General features: G+C 48.4%; 1 protein-coding gene across 2 annotated transcripts in view; it reads right to left on the bottom strand.

The window, feature by feature from the left end:
- Positions 1-23,131, bottom strand: part of USP7 (ubiquitin specific peptidase 7) — a 61,936-nt gene that overhangs the window by 3,433 nt on the left and 35,372 nt on the right. For both annotated transcript variants that reach the window (XM_055339693.1, XM_055339694.1), the window contains exons 3-25: positions 22,457-22,655; positions 20,567-20,705; positions 19,911-19,999; positions 17,727-17,835; positions 16,674-16,804; positions 16,152-16,206; positions 15,059-15,139; positions 14,869-14,959; positions 12,077-12,159; positions 8,908-9,017; positions 7,233-7,389; positions 6,057-6,201; positions 5,657-5,787; positions 4,887-5,021; positions 4,524-4,625; positions 4,246-4,351; positions 3,389-3,481; positions 3,233-3,300; positions 2,807-2,907; positions 1,866-2,019; positions 1,040-1,107; positions 453-561; positions 285-362 (exon numbers count right to left, since the gene is read on the bottom strand). In XM_055339693.1, coding sequence (XP_055195668.1) covers positions 285-362; positions 453-561; positions 1,040-1,107; positions 1,866-2,019; positions 2,807-2,907; positions 3,233-3,300; positions 3,389-3,481; positions 4,246-4,351; positions 4,524-4,625; positions 4,887-5,021; positions 5,657-5,787; positions 6,057-6,201; positions 7,233-7,389; positions 8,908-9,017; positions 12,077-12,159; positions 14,869-14,959; positions 15,059-15,139; positions 16,152-16,206; positions 16,674-16,804; positions 17,727-17,835; positions 19,911-19,999; positions 20,567-20,705; positions 22,457-22,655 — 2,534 coding nt within the window. The remainder of the gene's footprint in view (positions 1-284; positions 363-452; positions 562-1,039; positions 1,108-1,865; positions 2,020-2,806; positions 2,908-3,232; positions 3,301-3,388; positions 3,482-4,245; positions 4,352-4,523; positions 4,626-4,886; positions 5,022-5,656; positions 5,788-6,056; positions 6,202-7,232; positions 7,390-8,907; positions 9,018-12,076; positions 12,160-14,868; positions 14,960-15,058; positions 15,140-16,151; positions 16,207-16,673; positions 16,805-17,726; positions 17,836-19,910; positions 20,000-20,566; positions 20,706-22,456; positions 22,656-23,131) is intronic.

A 23,131-nucleotide genomic window follows, 5' to 3' on the forward strand; every position in this document is an offset into this window, starting at 1 on the left:
TACAACAACGAAACACTTGAGTGCAAACAGGGACAGACTTTCTAAAACCACCAACTCAAGTGGGCAGGCACGCCCTCGGTTAACAGTGGGCGCCAGCACCCACCCGCCCTCAGGCTGGCTGCTCACGGCCAGGGGGCCGGCAGAGGCAGAAATGGTTCGAGAAGCGGCAGTGGTGGCAGGAGGGGGACAGAGGGCCTCTAACACCTTCCTGTTTTAGTTTTCAAGGGCTAGACAGACAGAAACACACGCCAATGAAAAAAATCCTATCATTGGAAAGCACATACCTCTTCCCTAAACTGGCTGTTTAACCAAATACACTTAAAACTTCGTCTGTTTTCAAAGTCTGTGATTTTCATCTTAAGCTAGTAAGAAAAGAGAGACTGTTAGATACATTTCCACAAAACCCAAGCCTTCTCCTTATGACCCATGGTTACATGAAATGGGACTCCTACCTGCTGATAGTAAAGCTTCTTAGGTTGTCTAGGCTTGAAGAACTGTAGGAGATCTCTTAAAGTCCCTTCGTAATTATGTCTAAGAGGGTTACCTGGGCCGTCCCTATAGCTGCACAAGAAAACAGCATATACAACAAACGACTTGTTTATTTGCCTACAACAAATATCCACAAGTGAGCATAAAAGCAAACTCTGGCCTTATGCCTACATTCAAAATTTGGGCCTGGCTTCCCTCAAGACTCCTGTTTCCCAAGCCCCAAATCCCTCTGGCGGCCCACCTGCGCGCCCTCAGCAATGGTGACACAGTGCGGGGCCACCACGGCAGGGACGGGCCCCATCTCGATGCATGGGACACGTGTGGGTGCTGTCACTACCGGAAGCCCGGCTTTAGAGGAGGCTGCCGATTACTAGGACATCTGCGAGCAGTGTGGTCAGGACATGCGTGGTGACGACTATTGGAAACTAAGCAATGGCATGCCAGCTGCCGTGGCCAGCTACTTATTAGAGAAGTAGTTGCACCATACGCGGGTCAACTGTGGACGGTTTGCAGTACAGACCAACAGCGAGTGACCGCGGGCGTGCCTTACCCTTGAGACTTGAAAAACTGGAGCAACATGGGGTCAGTGTTGAGTCTCTGTGCTACTGTCTTTGCGACCTGGGAGGAGGGAAGAGACCCAAAGTCAGAAAAGAAGGCTCATCTTGGGGAATCAACGGAGATCTGCTTACAAACTTTATCATTAACCATTTACCCAATGTTCTTAAAAAAATGTGAAATGTAACAGTCTGAATTTACATGGCCTCAACATCCACCACCTACCAGGGATAAACTCCCCAGTGTATCCCCATGGGGAGGGGAAATTAGCTGTTAAAGGATTTTTGTGCCACTCCCCCCTTTTAAGTAGCCTGAACCCAGAACTCTGAGATTAAGACCTGAGCTGAGATCAAGAGGCAGACCCCTAACCGACTGAGCCACCCAGGTGCCACCTTTTCTTTTGAAGGTTACTTAAGTAAACTCTATACACAACGTGGGGCTGCAGCTCATGACTCTGAGCTCCTCCAACTGAGCCAGCCGGGTGCCCCAAGGGTTTCTCACATTTAATGGTGAGGACTACAGGTTTAATTTCCAATGGCATGTTCTAATTGAGGCCAAGTGGCTGTAACAACAATCATCTCTGAAACCGAATTATGCCGAGGTGGATGGGGTGGGGGCCGGGAGGGTGACAAGCAGCTGCTAGCCTCGTGGCAGCGCCAGCACTACCCACCCCCCCGCCCCCGAACCATCTCAGACTACGGGGCTGTTACCCTTCTTCCAGAACCAAACCCATCAGCCTCTTCAGCAACCCTTTCTTTTTAAAAATAACAAGCTCTCAGGTATGGAATCTGAAGGGGAAAGGGCTTTTATTTATCAAATACCTGAAAATAATTCATTCGGTTTGATAATGTAACCACAAATCCAGGATCATTAGGGATTGTTTTATCACAGAAAATGACATCAACACGGTGGTAGAGGTCTCGGAAATATTCTTTTGCAGTGGGTAATTCACTGTTATCATTCTCAGGGTCATCCCTGGGGGGAGAAAGAAACAGTTTCCGGACTGAACCAAAGTCCAGGCCAGGGGTATCGGTAAAAAGCAAACTGGCATCACCTCTCAAACCACAGGACAGGTGTGCACAGAAGTTCCGACTAATATTCGAGGATGCTGGGAGTCTATCCCAGGCGAGGGTGCTGTGTGTGTGCTCTGAGCCTCGCACAGCCCCAGTGCAGACGGCCTGCTCCCCGACTCGATACAAACACGTTTCACGCACAGGGAAGGACTCCGGACCATGCGCTCCTTAACCAGGGGCTGGCAGGCAACCACTGTCACACTAGGGCAGCCAGGCTGAGTCGTCGCTAAGCCTAAAATATTCACTACCTGGCCAAGCCCCGCTCTCGGCCACTGCACTCGGGGGGCCCCCCACAACCAGTGCTGCAGGATGCCGCAGCCAGATGGCTCCTTCAAGAGCACGAGAAAGGCTGCTTTCAGACAAGGTGTCTAAGACCGCAGGGCTGCTGCTTTGACATGCACATGGATTTAACGCTTGCACGTGTACACCGGGGAACCTCACGTGAAAGGCAAGGGAAACCATCCTCCTAAGAGCTGCCATGCTCATCGCTGATTCTTAGGACCTGAGACCATTCATCAAATGAGGGAAAGGTTCACCGCCTGTGACCCCCACAAACCAAGAGAAGGCCGACTTCTGTCAACATTCTCAGCTACTTCAAACAAAATGTAACTCAGGGTTTCAATCCAGTTCTGTTTCTTGGTTCTGGGGCTCCTAGTACAAAGCGATAGAGTCCTTCAAACACTACTCACTTCTGGAAGACGATAATGTCACCATCCATTAGTTCATCAAGGGCTTTATCGAGAGACACGTCGTAGTCCTGAATTCTCTCTGTTAAATTCGGTTTAACTTCCTACAGTAAACAAGATGAGTGGTTGCAGGTGAGCATCTGTCTAATGTCCTCCCTGAGCATCCTCTTCTCTCTGCCCTACGTTTCTAGTGAGTGAAGACGCTAATGGGAACGTTACAATCCACAAAGACATAATGATCAGTGAGCCTTACTGAGGAAAAATCCGAGACTTTCAGATGTGACCTTCAGCTCGATCCCGCCCGAGGCCCCCACCACTTTGTGGCAGACTTCCCATGACAACCAAGTCAGGGCTAGCAGAACAAACAAGAGCCCTCCCCAAACCACCCAGGACAGATACACTGATTATGGAAAAATGAGCCATCCAAACCTCATAGAGGATAAGGCTAGTATCCTGGATAAATCCTGCTCTGTCACACATAACTGGAAGCAGGTCACCTGGGTTCAAGGAAAACAGAGTTCAAAGCTGTAATGGGCCAAGACTTCAGCATGACCAGCTCCAGGGGTGAGTGCAGTGAGGACTTACGTATTTTACAGGATATTGGTGTGTAGATGTGCCCACAGTAATTTAAGCTCCGTGTTTTGGGGTCATACATCTTCAAAAATAGCATGACATCATCTATAAGGTTAATAAACAGGTTTTGTTAGAATCTTAACACTTGGGATGACGTTTTAAAAATATTAATGGTAAGCTTAGTGGCAATCAAAATGACAGCCTATGGCACCCGAAACGTACCAGGCGAGGTTAATCAAAAGGCTAAGCTGAGGACTACGGCACCACTCCGACCATCGAGCCCCTGGGAAACACTAATCCGAGGCAGTGAACTCATGAGGCGTCTTATTTTCCAGGCCAGGTACCAACTAGCTAGCTGAGCGTCGCCATGAGAAAATGGCAGCGTGTGTGTCTGTCAGCACAAACGACTGAGCACTTTACGGCGAGCGTCAGCAGACCCATCTGCCGTGGGTCAGACAGCGCTGTGCCAGAACAGAGCCAACCCGCTCGCCGACGCATTCTCTGCGGCCGCCTTTGGACAGTGGCCCACAGTGGCTCCCAGGCGTGAATATTCACTCCCTGGCCCTTGGCAGGAAGAGGCTGCCAGCCCTGCTCTGTCGCAGCCCCCATGAGGCATGCGGCAAGGGCGGACATGAGGACCCAGCCCTCGGATGGCACCTCCACCTTGGACGGCACCAGGCGAGGTGCCACCGCTTTCCCGCCACCAGTAGTCTGGGAGGCCCACCGGGCTTCGCCAGTAAGCCTGAGCATGGGGAGGGGTTGGGGGACATTTCTGGAACCAGACTTCTTGGCAAGGGAGGAATGCCTAACCCCGTGTGTGTCTAGACACTGGTATGGGAAGCCAGCTCTGCTGCGTGGAGAGCACTTACGATCTTTGTCAAATTTGGGTAACGTGGCTCCACTAGCAGCCAGCTCTGGATCAACGGTTTCCAGGAATATCGTCCACGGGTTTTCATTATCACTCAGCTCAATCATCTATTTCCAGAAGAGATGCCGGTTTTAGAATATTTCAGTAGCTAAGTGAGAGCGAAGACCACACCTGCCTGCACGTAGGTGGGCCAGAGGCAGACCGACAGGCCACAGCAGCGCACAGTCCCCAGCACCTCCCGGGACTCCAACTAAGACACACGGCGCCCGTGACCCTCACCGTCTTGTTGCCATCTGCCTCGTTATCCAACATTGCCGGCCGTTTGGTTCCATTGCTCCTTGCCTGCATGGGCCATAATCGAATTTGATCTTGGGGAAATCCCTGAAAAAAAAAAAAAGTCAAAAATAAATTAATTAAAAACAAAATAAGCTCATATTTTAATTCTGTAGGAATGTAACGGTTCTAGGATTAGAAGGGAAAAGACCGTTACAGCTCTCCCTGCTGACGTGGACAACAGAGACCCGGCCTTCAGGGTTCCCAGTGCCAGGGCTTCAATGCCCGGTGCCACGCCGTCCACTTAGGAAGGAGGGCAGGCAGCACCCGGAGGCCAAAACAACCCTCCCCAGCACGACCGGCACTCACCATGGTCTGCGAGAGGTTCTGCACAAATTCAGCCAGGGAGGAGTTTTTCAATACTTTGAACACAGTGTATTTCACTTTTTCTTCATCGTACATATCATTTCCCTGGTGGCCACAAAACTGGTCCTCTGCGACTATCTGAAAATACACAAGAAAACACACAACAGAGTTCCCAACGGACGCACAAATGCCAGGAGACCACCCCAAGCAGAACAAAGTTTCCACAGTAAAACGCAAGGAAGAGCTGGTCTTTTGCTTCCATGAACCTTCCTCGGGAGGCCCGAGGAGAAAAACATCAGGATGACGAAGGACAGAATCCAGTGTTCAGTTACAAAGTGCCAAGAGCTCCACGTCCACACAGCCACTCCTCCCTTCCCTGAGCACTAGCCAGAGGCCTGCTGCGTGCCAGCGTCTGGAGACCACGCAGTCAGAACGCGTGCGCGAGCACCTCTTCCCCAGCAACCAACCTGCTGAAAGCAACAGCTGCTTCCCAATACTGCAACCGAACCAGGCAGCCAAACCGTCTGGAAACTCACCTCCCCGTCTAGCTCTCCTTCCCTGCCCATCACCAGTCACACCTCTCCTTGGCCCACTGGAAGCTCGCCCTCCCGTGCACCCCTCCTGAGGTGCTCCCCTCTCTGCCCCCCTGCGCTCCTCATCCACACCCTGACACAGCACTGCTGGTCGGGGGCCTTGAGCGGCCCCTCAGGTGCAGATGCTCAGGCGGCAGCCCCGCCCTGATGAGGCAAGAGCGCCGCGGAAGCCTGGCTGACCTGAACTTGCATGTAGAGGTGGGCTTCCTGCCGCTCCTTCCGCTTCTGGGCCTCGATCCTCTTCTCTTCTTGGAGTCGCTCTACCAACTGCTGGGGGATGTCGTGGTCGGTGACAGCTTGTAAAACCTCACCTGCACGACAAATGTGGCCCTGCTCACCTGTGTACAGGCTCTCTTCTCTGTCTCCCACCTCCTCCCCCCACCACTCTTATGAGGCCCCAGGGTCCTGTCGTGGTCAGCACACAATCTTATCCGAGTGAAGTTACTAGGGACCTCGAGGCCACATAAGAACCCGCACGCGCCATCCAGTTGGCCCGGAGACGCCGTGACTGAGGCCACACGAGGACAAGCAGCAGAGCTCAGGGCCACGGGGACGCAGGGCACGCCCCAGCTCTACTCACTCAGCTTTGATTCCCTGATGTACACCAGCATGTATGCGTTCGTGCAGTGCCGCACAGACAGGTCGTCGTCGTGCCCCCCGTAGTTGTGCTCGATGGCCTCCTCCTTCGTACACCTGGACACCACGTCGTCGTCAAATTTACACCACTGGCGAGGGAAGCAACGAGACGCGGCAGAGATAAAGCGCTCTGAGAAGCACACGGAGCAAAAGGCAGTGTATTCCTCCAACCTGTGAGGTGACGGTGTGCAGGCCCGGGCACGGCTGCAGGCAACTGGCCCCCCCTCACGAAGCTCACTGGCACCTCGGCCGGAACCGTGAAGGTGCCTCTGATGGCGACCCTGTCATATACTCCAACGGCCCATTTCAATTTAGATTCAATCTACCGCCAGTACAACTCTTTACAGATTTGAGAAAATCATACAGGGCACACCCAACTCTGCTAGTAAAATGGAAATTTTACGGTATAGCTATAAAATTAAATGAGACATTTGATCCTATCTCATGACATACCACAGCCAAGTGAGGACCTGACTTAAAAAAAAAAAAAATCAGCAGAGTTCTATGTAATACTTATTTTCAATCTCTTCATTGTGGGTTGAGTCATTTTACATGCTGCTACATCCTGCAGTGAAAGGTTCATCGTGGTCTGGTGCTGTGTGGGTCCCTCTACCAAATCTCAGCCTGAGTGAGGCAGGCTCGGCCTCTGTTCGTTCTTCACTGGCCCTATGGTCCTGGACACAGACCCCAAGGAGACCCTCGTCCTCTCAGGAAGACTCTGAGAGCAGATCCATGCAAACCAGGGGAAGATGAAGCATCACAACTCCAGACAACCAGGCACGCAAATCATCACTGCCTCGCCTGCCCGGCCCCAGGCCGTGGATGATTATTCTGCTGGTATTCATAAGTACAAAATTTGTGCCTCACTTTACATGAGGGGATAAAGGTCCAACATTGGATACTAATAAGGAGAGGCATACACAAAGCACAATCACTAATTCACTATCCACCTTTAAGTATCAGCAACTAATGCAGGAGAGCACACAGATAAATCAGAGCCCAGGGTGAAATCTTTTGCTACCCAGGCAATCGGGCAGGAAGAGGAAAAGGCGAAGCTGAGCGTCAGGGTGAATGCCCTACATGCCATCACATCCAACTCTGCCCCCTGCCCAGCACTTACTTTGCCATCCCCTTTGGGGTTTAGATAAACCACATAATGTCCACCATGATTATCTCCACTGTGAACCAGGACTGCATGAAGAATATAATTTGCAGGGTCCTTAGGATCTGTTTTTTGCAAAAATTCATCGAGTGGTAACTGTTCTGGGAATTCAAACCTATTGAAAAACATTTTAAAAGAAATCCAGGTTTATTAACATGTGAAATAGTTTATTTACCCTTTAGGCTTTACTTATTGCTAGGCGTTCTAATTTACTGACTCATCTTTATTTGGACAAGGAAGTATCAATGTGACTCAGGAGGCCCCTGAACGATTTCTAAGGTAGCTTCTATTCATTAGAACAAGTTAATTCTCCATACAGCAGTACAAAATTTGAAGTTAGGTAGATGGAAATGCTTCTACATGCACTGAGATGCCTAACAGAATTTTAAGCTGAGGGTATTACACAACAGCCAGCCTTGTGATGGATACACACCATGACTTTTCTAGGATGTGCGTAATTCCAAATGTTATTAATAAATAATTCCAGCTGTCCAGGAATCAGACCACAGAGGATATACTGTAGGTTTGGGAAACATGGGAAATTGAATCTGAATGGGGAAGATATGTAAGAAAGGATCCCCTATAACCTTCTGATTTCTAAACACATCCTGAACTCGATTCATTTTTAGATTACAGGGTCCATAAATATTTTAACACAGTCAAAATTAGTCACGAGGAGTGCCTTGAGAGGGGGCCGGCGAGGACTCAGAGGAGAGCGTGTACACATAGTCCGAAGGGGCAACTGTCCCGGCACTAGCCCAATGCTGCCCTCAGCAAATCTGGCTGGGATGCCAAATGTTCAAAATTCCTAAAGGATGCCAGGAATCTGGGCTTTTACGCGAAATCTCATGATTTTTTTTTAAACGCTGGCAACTAATGCCAATAAAAACAGAAACAAAAGCAAGGTAAGGACCCAATGAAACACCTGAGCAGGGTGGACTTAGTCTACAAGATGCCAGTATGTGAGGTCTGGTGGAGACAGTTCCTTATAGATTCCACAGTGATGGGCAAGAATGAAAGAGCAAAGACCTGGCTGGTGGCAAATAATTTGGATCCCATCCTCCTTCAAGTTTGATTGGTGAATAACCAACCTCTATCCTGTGCCCAAACTAACCAGGACAAAACTTATATATTCTAAACCAGGGAAGGTAGTTATGTACTATCACTTTTTTTAACCTGGCATTTTAGGAATCTAGAAAACACCTGGAATAAAGCACACACATACATCTACATCATCTTCCTGAAAATTCCAGCATATTCTAGAAGTCAATGCCAACTGAGAGGTTAGAAAGTATTGGAGAATCCTATTTAAACAAATACAGCAACATCAAATTCCACTCCTGAGGTAACAGTGACATTCTGGTGAATGCACCCTCCCCTCAGGGACCTCCTCCTGCCACAGTGTGGAGGGGGCTGGTGTTCCCTAAGAGGGAGCTATGGGAGGAGCAGCTTCTGAAATCTCATAAGGGAAATTATCCTTTAAAACCATAGTTCTTGGGATACTGAGGCAGGAGAGAGACCGAAATACATCAGAGTTGAACTGAAAACATAAACAGACGAAATAAAGCACTGGGACTGACCCCCAAGGGCAGGCGATGTTCAATCTTAACTTTCACATCCCACTATAGATTACCTATCATTGATCTTGATATTTTGGTCCGTCTGAGGGTCATACATAAATCTCATCAGCTGTAGATGTAACACTGGTGGCAAAGTTAGGAATTTCACACCTTTCTCTGCTTCCTGAACATTGAAAAAGAAATGCAAGTTTAGTTCAGCCCTACTTAGTCCTTGAAACAAGGACAGCAATAGTGGTCAGTGAAATCTGGTGGGAGAGGAAGGGGTTTATTAGGTATCCAGCAGGGGTGCTTTTAAATTGTTTAAGAAAAGCCTGGATGGCTCAGTTGGTTAAGCGTCTAACTCTTGATTTGGGTTCCAATCAAGATCTTAGGGTCAGGAGATCCAACCCTGTGTTGGCCGCCATGCTCAGTGGGGAGTCGGCTTGAGATTCTATTTCCCCCTCCCTCTCCCCAGTTCACACATGCACACACTCTCCCCCCCAGATAAATAAGTAAGATGTTAAAGAAAACCAAAACCCCAAAGACAAAAAGAGAACCAGGCTTATCAACAGTGAACAAACTGGTGGTTGTCAGAGGGCAGGGGTGGGGGAGGGGTGACACAAGTGAGGGAGGATCAAGAGATACAAAATTCCAGTTAAAAAATAGGTCACAGATACAAAGTACATTATAGGGACAGAGTCTGGCAACACTGTGCTGTGGTGAGCACTTCCTAATGTATGTAAAACATCAAATCACTATGTGGCACACCTGACACTAATATTAAAACTGCACATCGATGACACTGCAATTAAAAAATAAAGGGAGGGCAGCCCCGGTGGCGCAGTGGTTTAGCGCCGCTTGCAGCCCAGGGCATGATCCTGGAGACCCTGGATCGAGTCCCACGTCGGGCTCCCTGCATGGAGCCTGCTTCTCCCTCTGCCTGTGTCTCTGCCTCTCTCTCTGTGTCTCTATGAATAAATAAATAAAATCTTTAAAAAAAAAATTAAAATTAAAAAAAAAAATAAAAAATAAAGGGATGGCCTGGGTGGCTCAGTGGTTGAGTGTCTGCCTTCGGCTTAGGTCATGATCCCGGGTCCTGGGATCGAGGTCCACAGTGGCCTCCCCGCAGGGAGCCTGCTTCTCCCTCTGCCTGTGTCTCTGCCTCTCTCTCTCTCATGAATAAATAAATAAGATCTTTAAAATAAAAAATGTAAAATGTTCTGCTTAGATCATTCTCTCAGGTTTGCTACAGTAGCTTGCATGGGAGAGATTTACTTTGCATTATATTCTGATGCCCAACAACAGGGGAACGGCTAAGCAAATTGGGGCTTAATCACTTGGGGCTGTTTTACACAATCATTAAACACTATGGGAAAGAAATATGAAAAGAACACCAAAAATCAATAATGGGAAAAGCAGAAGCTCAGGACTACAATGACGTGAGATCAGCTGTGCTTACAGACACCTGGCTGGGGCAGCCCCAGTGGCCCAGCGGTTTAGCACCGCCTTCGGCCGGGGGTGTGATCCTGGAGACCCAGGTTTGAGTCCCACATTGGGCTCCCTGCATGGAGCCTGCTTCTCTCTCCCTCCCTTCCTCTCTCTCTCTCTCTGTCATGGATAAATAAAATCTTTAAAACAAAACAAAAAACCAGACACCTGGCTGGAATAAGCACAGGTGCTCAGAGGTAGGGGTCAGGAGGACGCTACTAACCGGCTTCCTTCCCCTGGGCTCTCAGCACCTCCAATTCAGAGCACATGTTGCAGAGTGCGCACTGGATGCTTACAGTCCAACCCACTTCCGAAGACTGTCCTCACTCAAAAGCAGCAAGACCCTCACACTAGCAATGTGGCCTCTGTGGAGTGGGATGTGCCCTGCTTCTGAACAAGGCCTCCCCTGGAGGGGACCAACCGACTCCATAGCTCCCACAGCCCTGCCCTCACCTCAGCCGACTCTGGTTTCCTCCTGTAAATAACCCTCTGATAACCCAACCACCACCGGACCACGGGGGCTCTCATCATAGCTCAGCTTCCAATTCAGGCCTTCCCTCTGGGGCTGGCTAGGTCCAGTCGGAAGAACCAACACAGACAAGGTTCTTTGACATCGCATTAGTGTAATTAAGAGGACAAATTATCTTTGGAAAAATGAAAACCCAGGAGCTTCCTGCCACACAAAGGAGTGGCATGGTTTTGATAAACTTTAAAGGACAATAAAAGAATTGTTTCCCTACCATGGTCCCTTGAGGCTACGATTCCAAAATATGTATTGCTCACTCAGACCCCAAACTATCCAGTGTGGACCAAGGCAATTCTTGTGAGTTGACCAAAGTGTTCCCTAAGCGAATCTGGTTGCATGCTTGCAAAGTGACTTTCTGATCCACAACACAGCATCCTGAGCGGCCTAAGCAGAAGAGCAGATCTGTGGCCAACTGCAAAATAGGCACATCAGTGCCACAAACTGTAAATTAGCAAGCTTGGTATGGTAAACACAGGATGGTCTGGGAAATTATAAACTGGCTGAGCCCACATGTCCAGGTTATGCACCTGCAACACAGACTCTGGATGGCTGCATCTTGGAGGATGCTGCTGACCCACTCATTCGCCTGACTGGCAGGCAGGAACATATCATAGTCCATGTCTCTCCACCCAATTGTGGACTGACCAGTCACCTGTCCATAACGCTCACTGCACTGCCAGAAGCTTAGAGTCCCCGCAAGGCCTTGTGGAAGACAAGCAGGGACACCCTGTGTTCACAGAACAAGCAAGGGAAAACACGCTGCTCATTCTACAAATAAGGATCCTTTAGAAAACTCTCATGAATAAATAAATCTTTAAAAGTAAACAAGAAAACTAACTACATCACACATATAAGTGCCAAAGTACACCACGAGGCAAAAGCAGAGCCCGAGCAAATAAGAAAGTCTGTAAGAAAGTCTACAACAACAGGAAGCTGAGGGAAAGTTCCCAGGGACACCAGTGAGGTGAGGAACGGGGTCTCGGATGCAACAGAGACAACACCACAGAGCACCAGGACAGGGCCTCTCGTGCACCAGGCCCACCTGAGCAGCTGCACAATCAGAGGCCCCAAAATACAGTGTGTGCACTAAGAAATAAAATCCTTTGAGCTCTAAACTTGAGCAGCGCATGAAAAGGTACGAGTAACTGTTTCATTCACAAGTGACACAGAGGATGTGGAAACACAGTGAGTGCCGTGGCGGGTAAGGTGGCACACAGTTCCCACGTTACCTGCAAGCCGTGTTCCCCGGCGTCGTATTTATTGTCACCGTCTAGTTGCTCTACGGCCACGTAATCCACGAATGATTCAAATACTTGAAAGAGAGAAAGAGAAGAAAGTCAGCTAATGATTTCACTAAAGTCTTGATGGTGACACCACCGTCCCGATTACTTGGGCCTGCTGGAGGAAAGCAGAGAACCGCAGCTCCTGGCCTCTGCCCGAGACCCACCAACACCCACTGTGACCCTGCCACTGCTCCACAGGAGCCCCAAACCTCTAAGAACACAGACACGGTTTCTTCAGGGTGTTGCAAGTGATAATGTGGAGTCAAATGTTTTACTAACTTTAACATGACCAAGTAACATTAAAGCGCACAGTTTGACCCAAACACTTACCAAAGCTACAATCAAGACAGTACAGGTAGAGAAGGGGAAGGTGGGGACGAGAGGGACAGGCTGGGACAGTAAGTAATAAGATGAATTGGGGCTAAGGACCACATGGGGAGCACGGGGACTAGAGCTGCTAACCTCCTGTTGAGTAAATGAAATTCGCTACGAGATCAGAACTCAAATGCTCTGACACGCACACAAAGAGGACGATGTACAGGCATAAATGTGCTCACTAGGATGGAGTGCTCCTTTCATAGTATGTCCAGAAAAATCACAACGCACACTGTGAACATCTTACAATTTGGTCAACTAAACCACAGTAATGCCGGAGGGTGTGGGGGAGGGTGTACAATTCGTGCAAGGATGACCCATGTCCCAGAAGAAAGAGTCTAAAAACAAATCCACACAGATATGAACACCTGACTGCTGACAAAGTTGCAGAGCAAGGGGAGAAGGTGATGGGTTCACCAGAGACCCACATGTGGAGGATCAGTCTTGACATCCTACCACATGCATACAACCCATTCTGGGGGCAGCCCGGGTGGCTCAGCGGTTTAGTGCCACCTTCAGCCCAGGGTCTGATCCTGGAGACCCGGATTGAGTCCCACGTCGGGGTCCCTGCATGAAGCCTGCTTCTCCCTCTGCCTCTCTCTCTCATAAATAAATAAAATCTTTAAAAAAAAAAAAAACCCATTCTGGGTGGCTTATGTATAAATAGAAAAGATAAAACAACAACAACTAAGGGAATATCTTATGACTTCAGGGCAGGTGTTCTTAACATAAAAAGCAAAGAACGAAAGGCTTGATTTCACTAAAACTCTGAAATGCCCTTAAAGGAGCAGCACCCCTCAAAGAGTGAACAGAGGTGAGCCCCACATGGGGAAGCGGCTCTACCTGCAGCCAGGCCAGCATCCAGAGTGGGTGTGGAACCCCCCCTCCTCCCTGCTCCTGCCCACCTGGCACCCGCTCAACTCTCTCTCCTGTGCTGAACAAGTTCACACCCTGGACCATGGGCGGCACAGGACTGTGAGCCTCAGAGGGCCCTTCAACTGTCCAGCTCACTGTGTGGAAAGAAACCCAAATGGGGCCCTATCTCCTGAGAGCCTGAGGGCCCAAGGCAGCTGGATTCTGTAGTGTAGAGTGCACAGGAAGACGGCAGTAGCAGTTTGTGGAAAGCTCTCCTGGAGCCTTGGGGGGTGGTCATCAGCAAGCAGAGGGATGACATGATCTGAGGCCAGGGGAGGAACCGCCCAGGACAGGATGACAGTCCCCAGAGCTTACACCTGCCTGACAATGGGGGCTCTGCTCCCTCCAGCCACAGTGAAAAGCCTCCTTGTACGTGAAGCTCCAGGCAGAAGGCCCAGAACGGCGCTGCCCAGCCGTAGGCACCAGTAGCCCTAACTAAACACTGTGGAGCTCCCATCTGACGGCATGAAAACCAGCCTCCAAAGAACTACACCATGTCCAAGTCATCTCAACATGCTCCAGAACAAAGGTCAAGAACATCCAATACCCAATGACAGAAGAATTACCATAGCAGGCATCCAAGAAGATGCCCAGACATGCAAGGAAGCCGGAAAACAGCCCCCGATGAAGAGAAAAGTAAATCCACAGAAACAGATCCATAAATCACAGGTGACAGAACTGGTCAACTAGGACATTAAGTTACTAGGAACTCTACTCCTGACATTCAAGAAGATATCCCAAAGACCAGCAACCACTTGGAGAGGTGACAAGGTGACTGCCCTTCAGGGGAACATATATTAAAGCGGAGACAGCCCCATACTCCCACTATGATGTTCAGTGTGATGAACATGTTCTGAATGGACACCCCGCCTTAGAGCCAACAATTACGCTCACCGTGAACGCACAAACACATATGGGAGCCGGGCCCAAGAGCGGTGGGGGAGCCTCAAGCCCAACAGCCACACCCTGAAAACCCAAATGTCTATCAAGGAAGGTGTGGTCTGGAAACACCCGTGAATACTCCTCATGTGGAATACTGGAAAGCAGCAAAAACATTACACTATTGCTTCTCTCGTCCATAGGATGTGGAGCACAGGAAATGCAAAACAGAGGCTATATCCAACACGATCTGATCTTTATATTTTAAACATGCAAAAATAACCTGGGGGGGGTGTTTTTTTTGGGGTGTGTGTGTTAAAAGCCCAAACAGTGGTTTCCTTTGAGAAGAGGTGGTCATGGCCAGGAAGGGCCAACCTCTGTGCTGCAAATGCTGAGGTGCCTGACCTGTGTGCGGGCACGAGCCTGTGTGCACGTGGGTAGCTGCACACCTATCAGCTGGGCAATGTTCTCTAGCTGTGCCCTATTTCAACAAAAACCACTTGGGGAAATGAAGTATTAAACCAAAACAGAAATTAGCAAAAGGTTGTGCCATGACGTTCAAAACTTACTATTTTTCTTTCCTTTTATACTTAGCTGGATATCGTAATAATCTTCTCTTCTATCAGATCGATAGTCTACTTCTTTGCACTGGATATAGGACTACAAATAAGGAAAATAAGATGGCTTAAGTACTGATTGTCAAAATAGTAGCATTCTTAAATCGTTTAAAATCATTGGTGAAAACTGGTAACCACATACCACCATTTTGCCTCTGAATAATTTAGGTATGGTGCCCTCCACACACGTGCCTTTCATCTTATTCTCCACATTATCAAGCAACTGGAAGAGAAAGTTTTCACTTTAAGAAAATGTTATGCTCAATTAACACACCATAATTTGAAACTTGACTAAGAAATTTCAATGGTCAAAGAAGATCTAGACTATAAATATTATGACCTTTAGCATGCAATTATGAAAACATACAAAGTCTTCTTTCTTGGTTGGATATTTACAAAAATATCTACATGCAACAGTTGAGATTAACCTCTATACAGCCTTTGGAATGAATTAGTAATCTGTAGTGCCTTTAGAAGCATTTTTTATATTCATTTTACCTCTGTGGAAAAGCATGTAAATTGAGCACTAAACTTAACTCGTATTGGTCCACACCAAGAGATTAATGAGGTTGAGCCTGTCAACAGGATTGACTGGTTTGTCCATGGATATTTAATGAACTGGATTCAATCCAGCTAGTGCTGCAAAAAAGAAAACACACCTTGCCCAGCCAATCACCTTGAATAACCATTTCATGTTGTGTCTGTGTGTCTGTGTGTGTGTCTGTGTGTCTCTGGTTACAACTGGAGGGACGGGATTTTGCTAGTGCCTAAAGATGGTTCTGGGGATAATCACCTGTACAGATGGCTGCTCAGTTAGAACTTCTGTGCCCAGGAGTCTGGACGCTACAGAGTAACAACGGAAGCACTATTCTACAGTGAAGCAGAGAGCTCAAGAGCTCGGGACAGCTACCTAAGCTGATCTGTGGTTCCTCGGATTAGTAACTCAGGCAGATGTACCAACTCAACAAATTCAAACGATGCTACTACCTATTGCTACTGAAATCCAAGTTTCCCCTCATACTGCCCTCTCCAACAATTTTCTTTTCAAGCTTTCTGGCTTGAAAATGAGACGGATGCTGCCTCTCCTTCCTGGCCTGGTTGTGTCCTGAGAAAGGATGGGCGCATCCGAGTTGCACTGGCGTGAAGCAGGCCTGAGCTTTGACTCGGTTACCACTTCTGAGAGTGCTTCACAATAGCCAATGTTAAGGAGTGCAGGATTACAGCGCAGAACTTACCACTCGACACAGCTCTTGAACGTCGTGCTGCATGAAGCTATCTAAAGTTTCCCACCTTGGAAAGAGAAAAGGAACGTTTATATTTAAATTTCCAAATTTCAAGTAAGAACAAATTAGGCAACTCAGACTTATAAAGGTAAACTGGGGGGGGGGGAGGTAAACTGCATACTCGGCCATTATTCTTCAATTCATTTTTTGAGGAGATTATTTATTTTGGGGGGCCCAGATTAAAAGATATATTGGATTTTATCAGGCCACCAACATCTTCACAGCTTTGTCCTGTTCTGAACACCTTGCTGTGTGTGAGAGGATGCTGTCAGGTGGAGAACCAGGTCTCAAGCAAAACTCTGAAAGAGCCTTTATGTCCCAACAGGACAAAGCAAAAATATGGTGATAAAAACACTCAGATGGACTTAAAACTTAAATGCCTACACTACACTCTGGATTCTCCTACTATGCGCTCTTTATTCTTCCTTGCAGAAGGAAGCAGAACAGAAAGGCAGATAGATATCTGATACATACCCAAAGGACTTCGTTAACTTTTTTGTTCCTACAGGCTTATCGCTGTGCTGTAATTCGTAGAACACTCTTTGTAATGCTAAGGGGACGCTTTTGGATGAATCATCACCCTCTGTTGGCATCATGTACACAGCCTAAAATAATTGATTAAGAAATAAAAATGGAATTTTATGTGAAAGTAACATTTCTAATATCACAATGGCTACAGTAGTTGGTTGGGCTTCTAACTATCCCCCAAAATAGGTCAGAAAGTTTTTTTTTTTTTTAAATCATGAAAGTCTTGAGAGGCAATATAAAAAAAAAATACAAGAAAGTAAAAAGGAATTTAAAAATTACCCACGGCTCACCATCCAAAGAGAACCACTTTGAGTTCATACCTCTTGGAGCAACACTTTTTAGCTTAACATTACTCGTGAACAGAAGATGTGATAAGACCTAAGTGCCACTGTAATGATCCACATCCAGCTGTCCCCACACCATCCTGTCGGGGCAGCTACGGTGCTGTGCCGACGGAACAGGAGAAGCCAGCAGACCAGCCAGCGGCACCCCCATGACCAGGAGTACATGTTGTCTGTACTGCTCCATGCTGTTCACACGGCATTCCTAAAGGACAGACGACTAGCTAGGACAGACGACTAGCTACACTGGATGCAAGGGACATCTGTGGTTTCTATTAGAATTCTCATGAACGTATGTTTTACCTGTAAGTGAAAACTACACTTCATAGCCAGGGGCTTTTTAATTCAGATTGGATATAAAACTTCCCAAATGTCCCTACTAATGGCTTTCATATTAAAAAAAAAAAAAAAAAAAAAAAAGAACAACTTTATCATGGGGCTACAGAGCCCGCCAAAGCTAGGTCTGTTAGCCGGCAAACGTCTGATCACCCAAGTTAGCTTTACGAGCTTCCACGCGCTGGAAGTGGGGCCCCTTTCTGGAGACAGCACTGTGGTACTGGGAGAGCAAAGCCGGGGGGGCAGGACTCTCTGCCTGACCCTCAGTACTTGAGCAAAAGGGTGGGTGGAAGGTTGAGGGAGAGAAATACCATCCATTTACCTTTCGTAGTTGATTTGTGAAAAATAAAGTCTGCAGCAGGCTGTTCATGTAACAAGTCGCTCCCTGATTCTTTAAACCGACATAGCCCGTGTGCTTCTTTGAATCCCACCTACAAGATCAGTTCGAGGTTGAGGGAAAACCGCACAGGACACCTCCTCGCTTCTGCAGTGTGTGTGGAGTATTCTGGCGAGACGCAGGCGTGTGGCCGACACCGCACTGCTGTGCACCATCACCTCTCTCCCACCATCCTGACACAGGAACGACAGCCACGCACCCCGCCATGGCAGAAACTCACCGCCAGGCCCCCAGGGCGCCAGGGGCACCAGGGCCAGTTCTTAGCACGGTCATGGGCCCTGTCCGCCCAAGTGCACGAACCCGGTGCTGGAGGAAGCGGCTTAATGCTGCCTTTTCCCAAGATCACCGCTCACAGGCAGTCATTGAATCCTATCAGACTGGCTCCCAGTGTGGTCCTACTGCATGTGTACTGGCTCCCAGTGTGGAGTCAGCATGAAATGCAACAGACGAAACCCGTCTTTTCTGCAGTCATACACATAAAGCAGAGACAGGCACGTACACTGGGCCAAGTGTTAGTTTGGGCTTCTCAACTCCTAGTGCTTTTTCCCTAGTCTACGGTGGGGGTTGCTGAGGAGAAGAGGTACATATTCTCAGAGTTAGCAGCCCTCACTGCTCGCTGCCCCCATCGTAACAATAAGCCAGAGAGAATGCCAGTTGAAACCACCCCCTTCCCCATCTCCCTCTGTACATAATGCAAAGACACAAACACATTTGCCATCAAGTGTGAGCAACATTAGAGATGTTTATTGTTGGTTGCGGTCAGGGTCAATAGTACTTCCAGGGGTTACTCCATGACCTCGCTGACACGCTCACACGTGCCAAAGTGCCCTGGTTAAAGTGTGTGGGTGGGTGTGTGCACCTGTCCGTGGATAATTTTAAGAATTGGCAGGAAAATCTAAGAATCCTACGTTATAGAGGTTATTTTAAAAACCATAATCAAAGATTTAGGTGATAATGGTTGAATAGGTTTTGGTAAGACTAAAGTAAAAATCTGTTTTGATTGGGAAGATTGAAAAACCCAATCCACTTTCTTAGTCAAGAGAAGTATATCATAAACAGAGGAAAGGTTTTCAAAATGGGGGTGGGGAGCGCCCTCACAAAAAATTTAGTTTCTTGCTTTTGCCCCCACTCCTGACATCTGAATACAGTTTGAACTCTGAAAAGTCTAGTCAAGAAAAGTTCGATTCCTCCCGAACACACTCCGGGACCACACCAGCCAGGACCCGGACCAAGTAACAGCTGCTTCTCGGCAGCCCCACGGCTTTCTGCCCTGGTCTGTCCAGGTCATCCCACACACACACTCGTGCCAGAGCAGAGCCACGTGAAGACAAAGTGACGTGGGCAAGAAACTGGCACCTGCCGCTCAACTTCTTCCCAGATTGCAGTTGACGGCCTCACCCTCGGGCCTCGAAGTCAGTAGGGCCCCACAGCCTGATTCCAGCTTTCGGCTCAGTCTCCACACCTTCTGGATGTGCTGCCCAACCCCACACTTCCCTGCCGGTGTCTCTGCTCCTGTTGCTCTCTCTGGTCCCAATCCCTTACCCTCCCCGTGACAAGTAACCCAAGCCCACGCTTCCTGTAGGGCCGGACACTGCTCGGCCACACAGACCGGCCACCACAGAGGCATAATCGCTTCTCTTGCGGGTCCTCCGACCTCGGCTCCACCTCGCTCACCACCTCCAACCCATCATTCCTCCTCTGCTTCCTCATCATACCCACCACTCCCAGACCTTCACATCCCTGCCTTCTTCAAAATAAAACCAGGGTGTTTCCTCTGTAGTTATTTACGAACTGGCATGAACTTCCTCTGTCCCACCAGTCTGAACATTCTTTGGGGACAGAAACCTGTGGCTGTCTTGCCAACCACAATCACCTTCCTAGTGCACAGCAATGTCTGGCAGACAGAACCCACTCCATAAGCTATGCCAGGCGAAGGGGCGAAGGTGAAGTTGGCAGACACAGCTGGGTATCCCCCGTATGTGTGCCAAGGGGCAAGCGCAGAGAGGGTGCGTTATCTGTTAAGTTTATGCATCTGTTAACATGCTAGTGCATCTTTCACCACAGCAGAGAAGGCATTTCTTAATAGCACCCAATTAAAGAAAAACTTACGCAACTCCATGGGGAGCATCCGCCTGTACAAAGACTTCAAAAGTAACTTTGTCATCATCTATAAATCCTTTCTCAGGATCAGTCACTTCCTATAAAAAAATAAGAATATCCAACTTGCATGAGAACACACGAATGCCCACTTTATTCCAGAGATAATAACCCTGGTGCCCTCTACTTAGAGGAAAACATTACTTTTCCTAACCCTCAAATTGTGCTAATTTTGCAGTGTTTTGATTTGCATTAACTAGCGTCCTCTGAACAAAATCAGTAAGAGCCTGGTTCCCGTAGGAGGCATGCGGGAGGCAATGGGGGCTCGTCACCAGGGCACGGCCTTGAGGCATGGGTCCTGAGGCATCAGTCCCGCTTTCCAGAGCAAGGGCTTGCAGAGGTTTTGAAGAACCCACGCTGGAGAACCAAGAACTGAGGAGGTTCCCCGAAACTATGCTTCACTTGGGGGCCCCACCAATGCTGCCTTGTTGGCTGCTTAAAAATAAAAATCTCGGCTAGCAAACTGGAGAAAACACGTTTTCGGACACCTGTCCCACTTAGGAAGCACACGTTTTGATTCTAGAATGAAGAGAAGGCTCTGAAGAGTGAAGGACTTGGGAAGACGGAGTAATGCTCAGATCATTCTGCGTAAATACTTGGTTACTTACGCTCCAGGCCATGAAATTGGAAAACCCCCAATCATTCTCCTTGTGGAAGAACAAGTGGCTAATGCGTCGGCTGAACGACTTCTCATCGTCTCTGTAATTTATTATCTTCAGCACAGCTTGCGCATGGCAAGACCACGACCTGTTCAAAGAAAATCTAAGCCTCAGTTGACCTATTTAACTAATGTTTGTACTTTTAAAATCACAGCACACAAAAATGCCCACATTTTTCTCTTTTATTTTTTGGGAGGGGCACATTTACCTTTAATGGAGAAAGCATCTAAAAGGGTTTGGGGTGCCCCTATGCCATCTGTAGTGTTGTGACCTATGGTCTTATTATTTCCTTAAAAAGTTTTATATCAGGTGCTGTTTTTTTAAATTGGTCTCAATAAAAAAGAAATTTCTGCATTTTAGATACTGGTCTTTAGATTCTGTTCCTGATCACATGGTAGTTTTAGGATCTGATCAGGGTGTTAGGTGAAAAGATGAAGGCCATGCCGTCCAAGAGCCCCCTCTCACACAGGTTCTGGGGCAGAGCTGTGCTGGGCACCAAATCCCAGCCGCAGAAGTGTCCCCACTACTGTCAAGTTGGGCACAGATCACAAAAGGGCCTCTAGAGCAGTATTTGAAAACCAAAAAGATCCGGACCTCTAAAGCTCCGCTAAGGACCTAGTGCTAAAGGAGAACTGCCCAGAAGCAACATGGCAAGACAGCTCCGAATCCATGTCAGCGCAGACGCGCGCGGCTCAGCGGGAAGAGCCGATGTTGGCATTTCTGCCGCTGTGGGCACAGGCCAGGCCGCCTGTACTGCACACAGACAGCTCACTGTTCTCCCAAACTAATGTCAGGCTAAAGTTGTCTGTCAGACTACAGTGTAGCCCAAATACTCACCAGAAATCAGATCATAATGTGAACATGGGAAGAAAAAATTTAACCTACATACAGGCCCTGGCAGCAGCACATAATCACCTGTGCACTTCTTATATAGTCACGTAAAAAAACCAAGGAAATGCACTATGTTCCCTGGAGCCTGGACAGAGCAGCGAGGGCCAGAGCCCTTGGGCAACAGCCTTCATGAGTGCTCCAAAGGGCTCAGTCTGGGGGTGACTGGACAGACGTGGGCCAAGAAAGCAGCCTTCTCATGGGCTCCTCGACATGGAACGAGAAGGACAATGGGGGACAAGTGATCCAGGATCCTCTCAAACCATATCAACTAAACTTCTGATAGATGCTGAAGTGACAGTTTTTAATTAAGGGAAGAATCAAACTTTTGAGAATGAATCAATAGGTAGAAAATGTGAAGCCTCTAATCTTTGGTTTCACCTGAATAAAGGGACCATGGAGACTTTTCTCAATTTGAAGACATTTTATTGCACACTTCTTTTTAAAAAATTATAGGAACAAAACAATTTTCTTAAAATAAGCTGGAGAGGCTCATGTTATAAAGCCCTCAAAGGTTTTGATTCCAACTTTCTGATTTAACACAGAGGAACTGGTTAACGCACCAAAGGAGAAGCTGCAGGACCTGAGGGATCTTCCTTAACTACAGTTGTCCTCTCAGGCAGTTTCTGGGAGGACGGGAAAGCCCGCAGTCCAGCGGTGAGCCAGGCCACATGGGCCCCAATTCCATGTTCCACGGGCTGGTAGATTCTAACACGTGAAATCTGTGTTTTTAGTTGCAACACACACCTTTTCTAGTTTGGATAGAATACCTACCAGTGAATTTTAAAGAGGGAAATGTATTTCACCGAATGTAATGTCAAAAGGCTATGCAGAGGCAGCAAGGAAATTCAAAACTGTTAAGTTCAGAGAGGCCGATCAGATCGGGCCTCCGATCGATCGCGTAGCGTAACTATTTGTGGGTTTGTAATCGCATCATTTAAACTGTCTTACGTGGAATCAGATTCAGCATTGCACTGGAGAAAGAATCCTACGCTTTTTTGGTGTGGTCTGTCTGGATAAAAGCGTGGCATCACCATAATCTTCCACGGCAGATTTCGCACAAAACACGGAGGGCTAAGGACCGACTCACTCAGTCTGCTGAAGCGCTCCACAGTGAACTGAAACGTGGCCTCGGAGCGCCAACTCGTGTCTGCAAGAAAAGGCCACATCAGTCACAGGGCTTGGACATTGGGAGACAGCACCGACGGCCGTGGGACACTGCGTGGGACCACCACCAACTGTGGGCGACCCGATTGCGAGAGCCTGACTCTGAGGGAAGTGCTGATGAGCTAGAACAGTGAGGTGACACACAGCTTCTGGGTGAGTGAAATCCCAAACCCAGAGGGCTAACACACGCCTACCGGCTCTCCTCAATCCCACAGTTGGGTAAGAACTCATCTACTCTACTCTGGCAATTCCTGAGTCCTCCTTGGTGAGCAGACGGGCTTGGCAGAGGAGGTCTGGAGCAGCTCAGGTGACATCTGCTCCCCTGTGCCGGGCTGGGGTGGGCCGGAGCAGGCCTGGGTGTTAGGCCATCGGGTGGGCCCCGAGAGGAGCAGTGAAGGGGCCATGCACTCGCGGGTGCAGAGGGAGCAGTGCCCCGGCCACTCCTGCTGCAGGGGAGCA

This window comes from Nyctereutes procyonoides, unplaced genomic scaffold (genome assembly GCF_905146905.1).
Source record: "Nyctereutes procyonoides isolate TBG_1078 unplaced genomic scaffold, NYPRO_anot_genome, whole genome shotgun sequence".
NCBI classification, from domain to species: domain Eukaryota; kingdom Metazoa; phylum Chordata; class Mammalia; order Carnivora; family Canidae; genus Nyctereutes; species Nyctereutes procyonoides.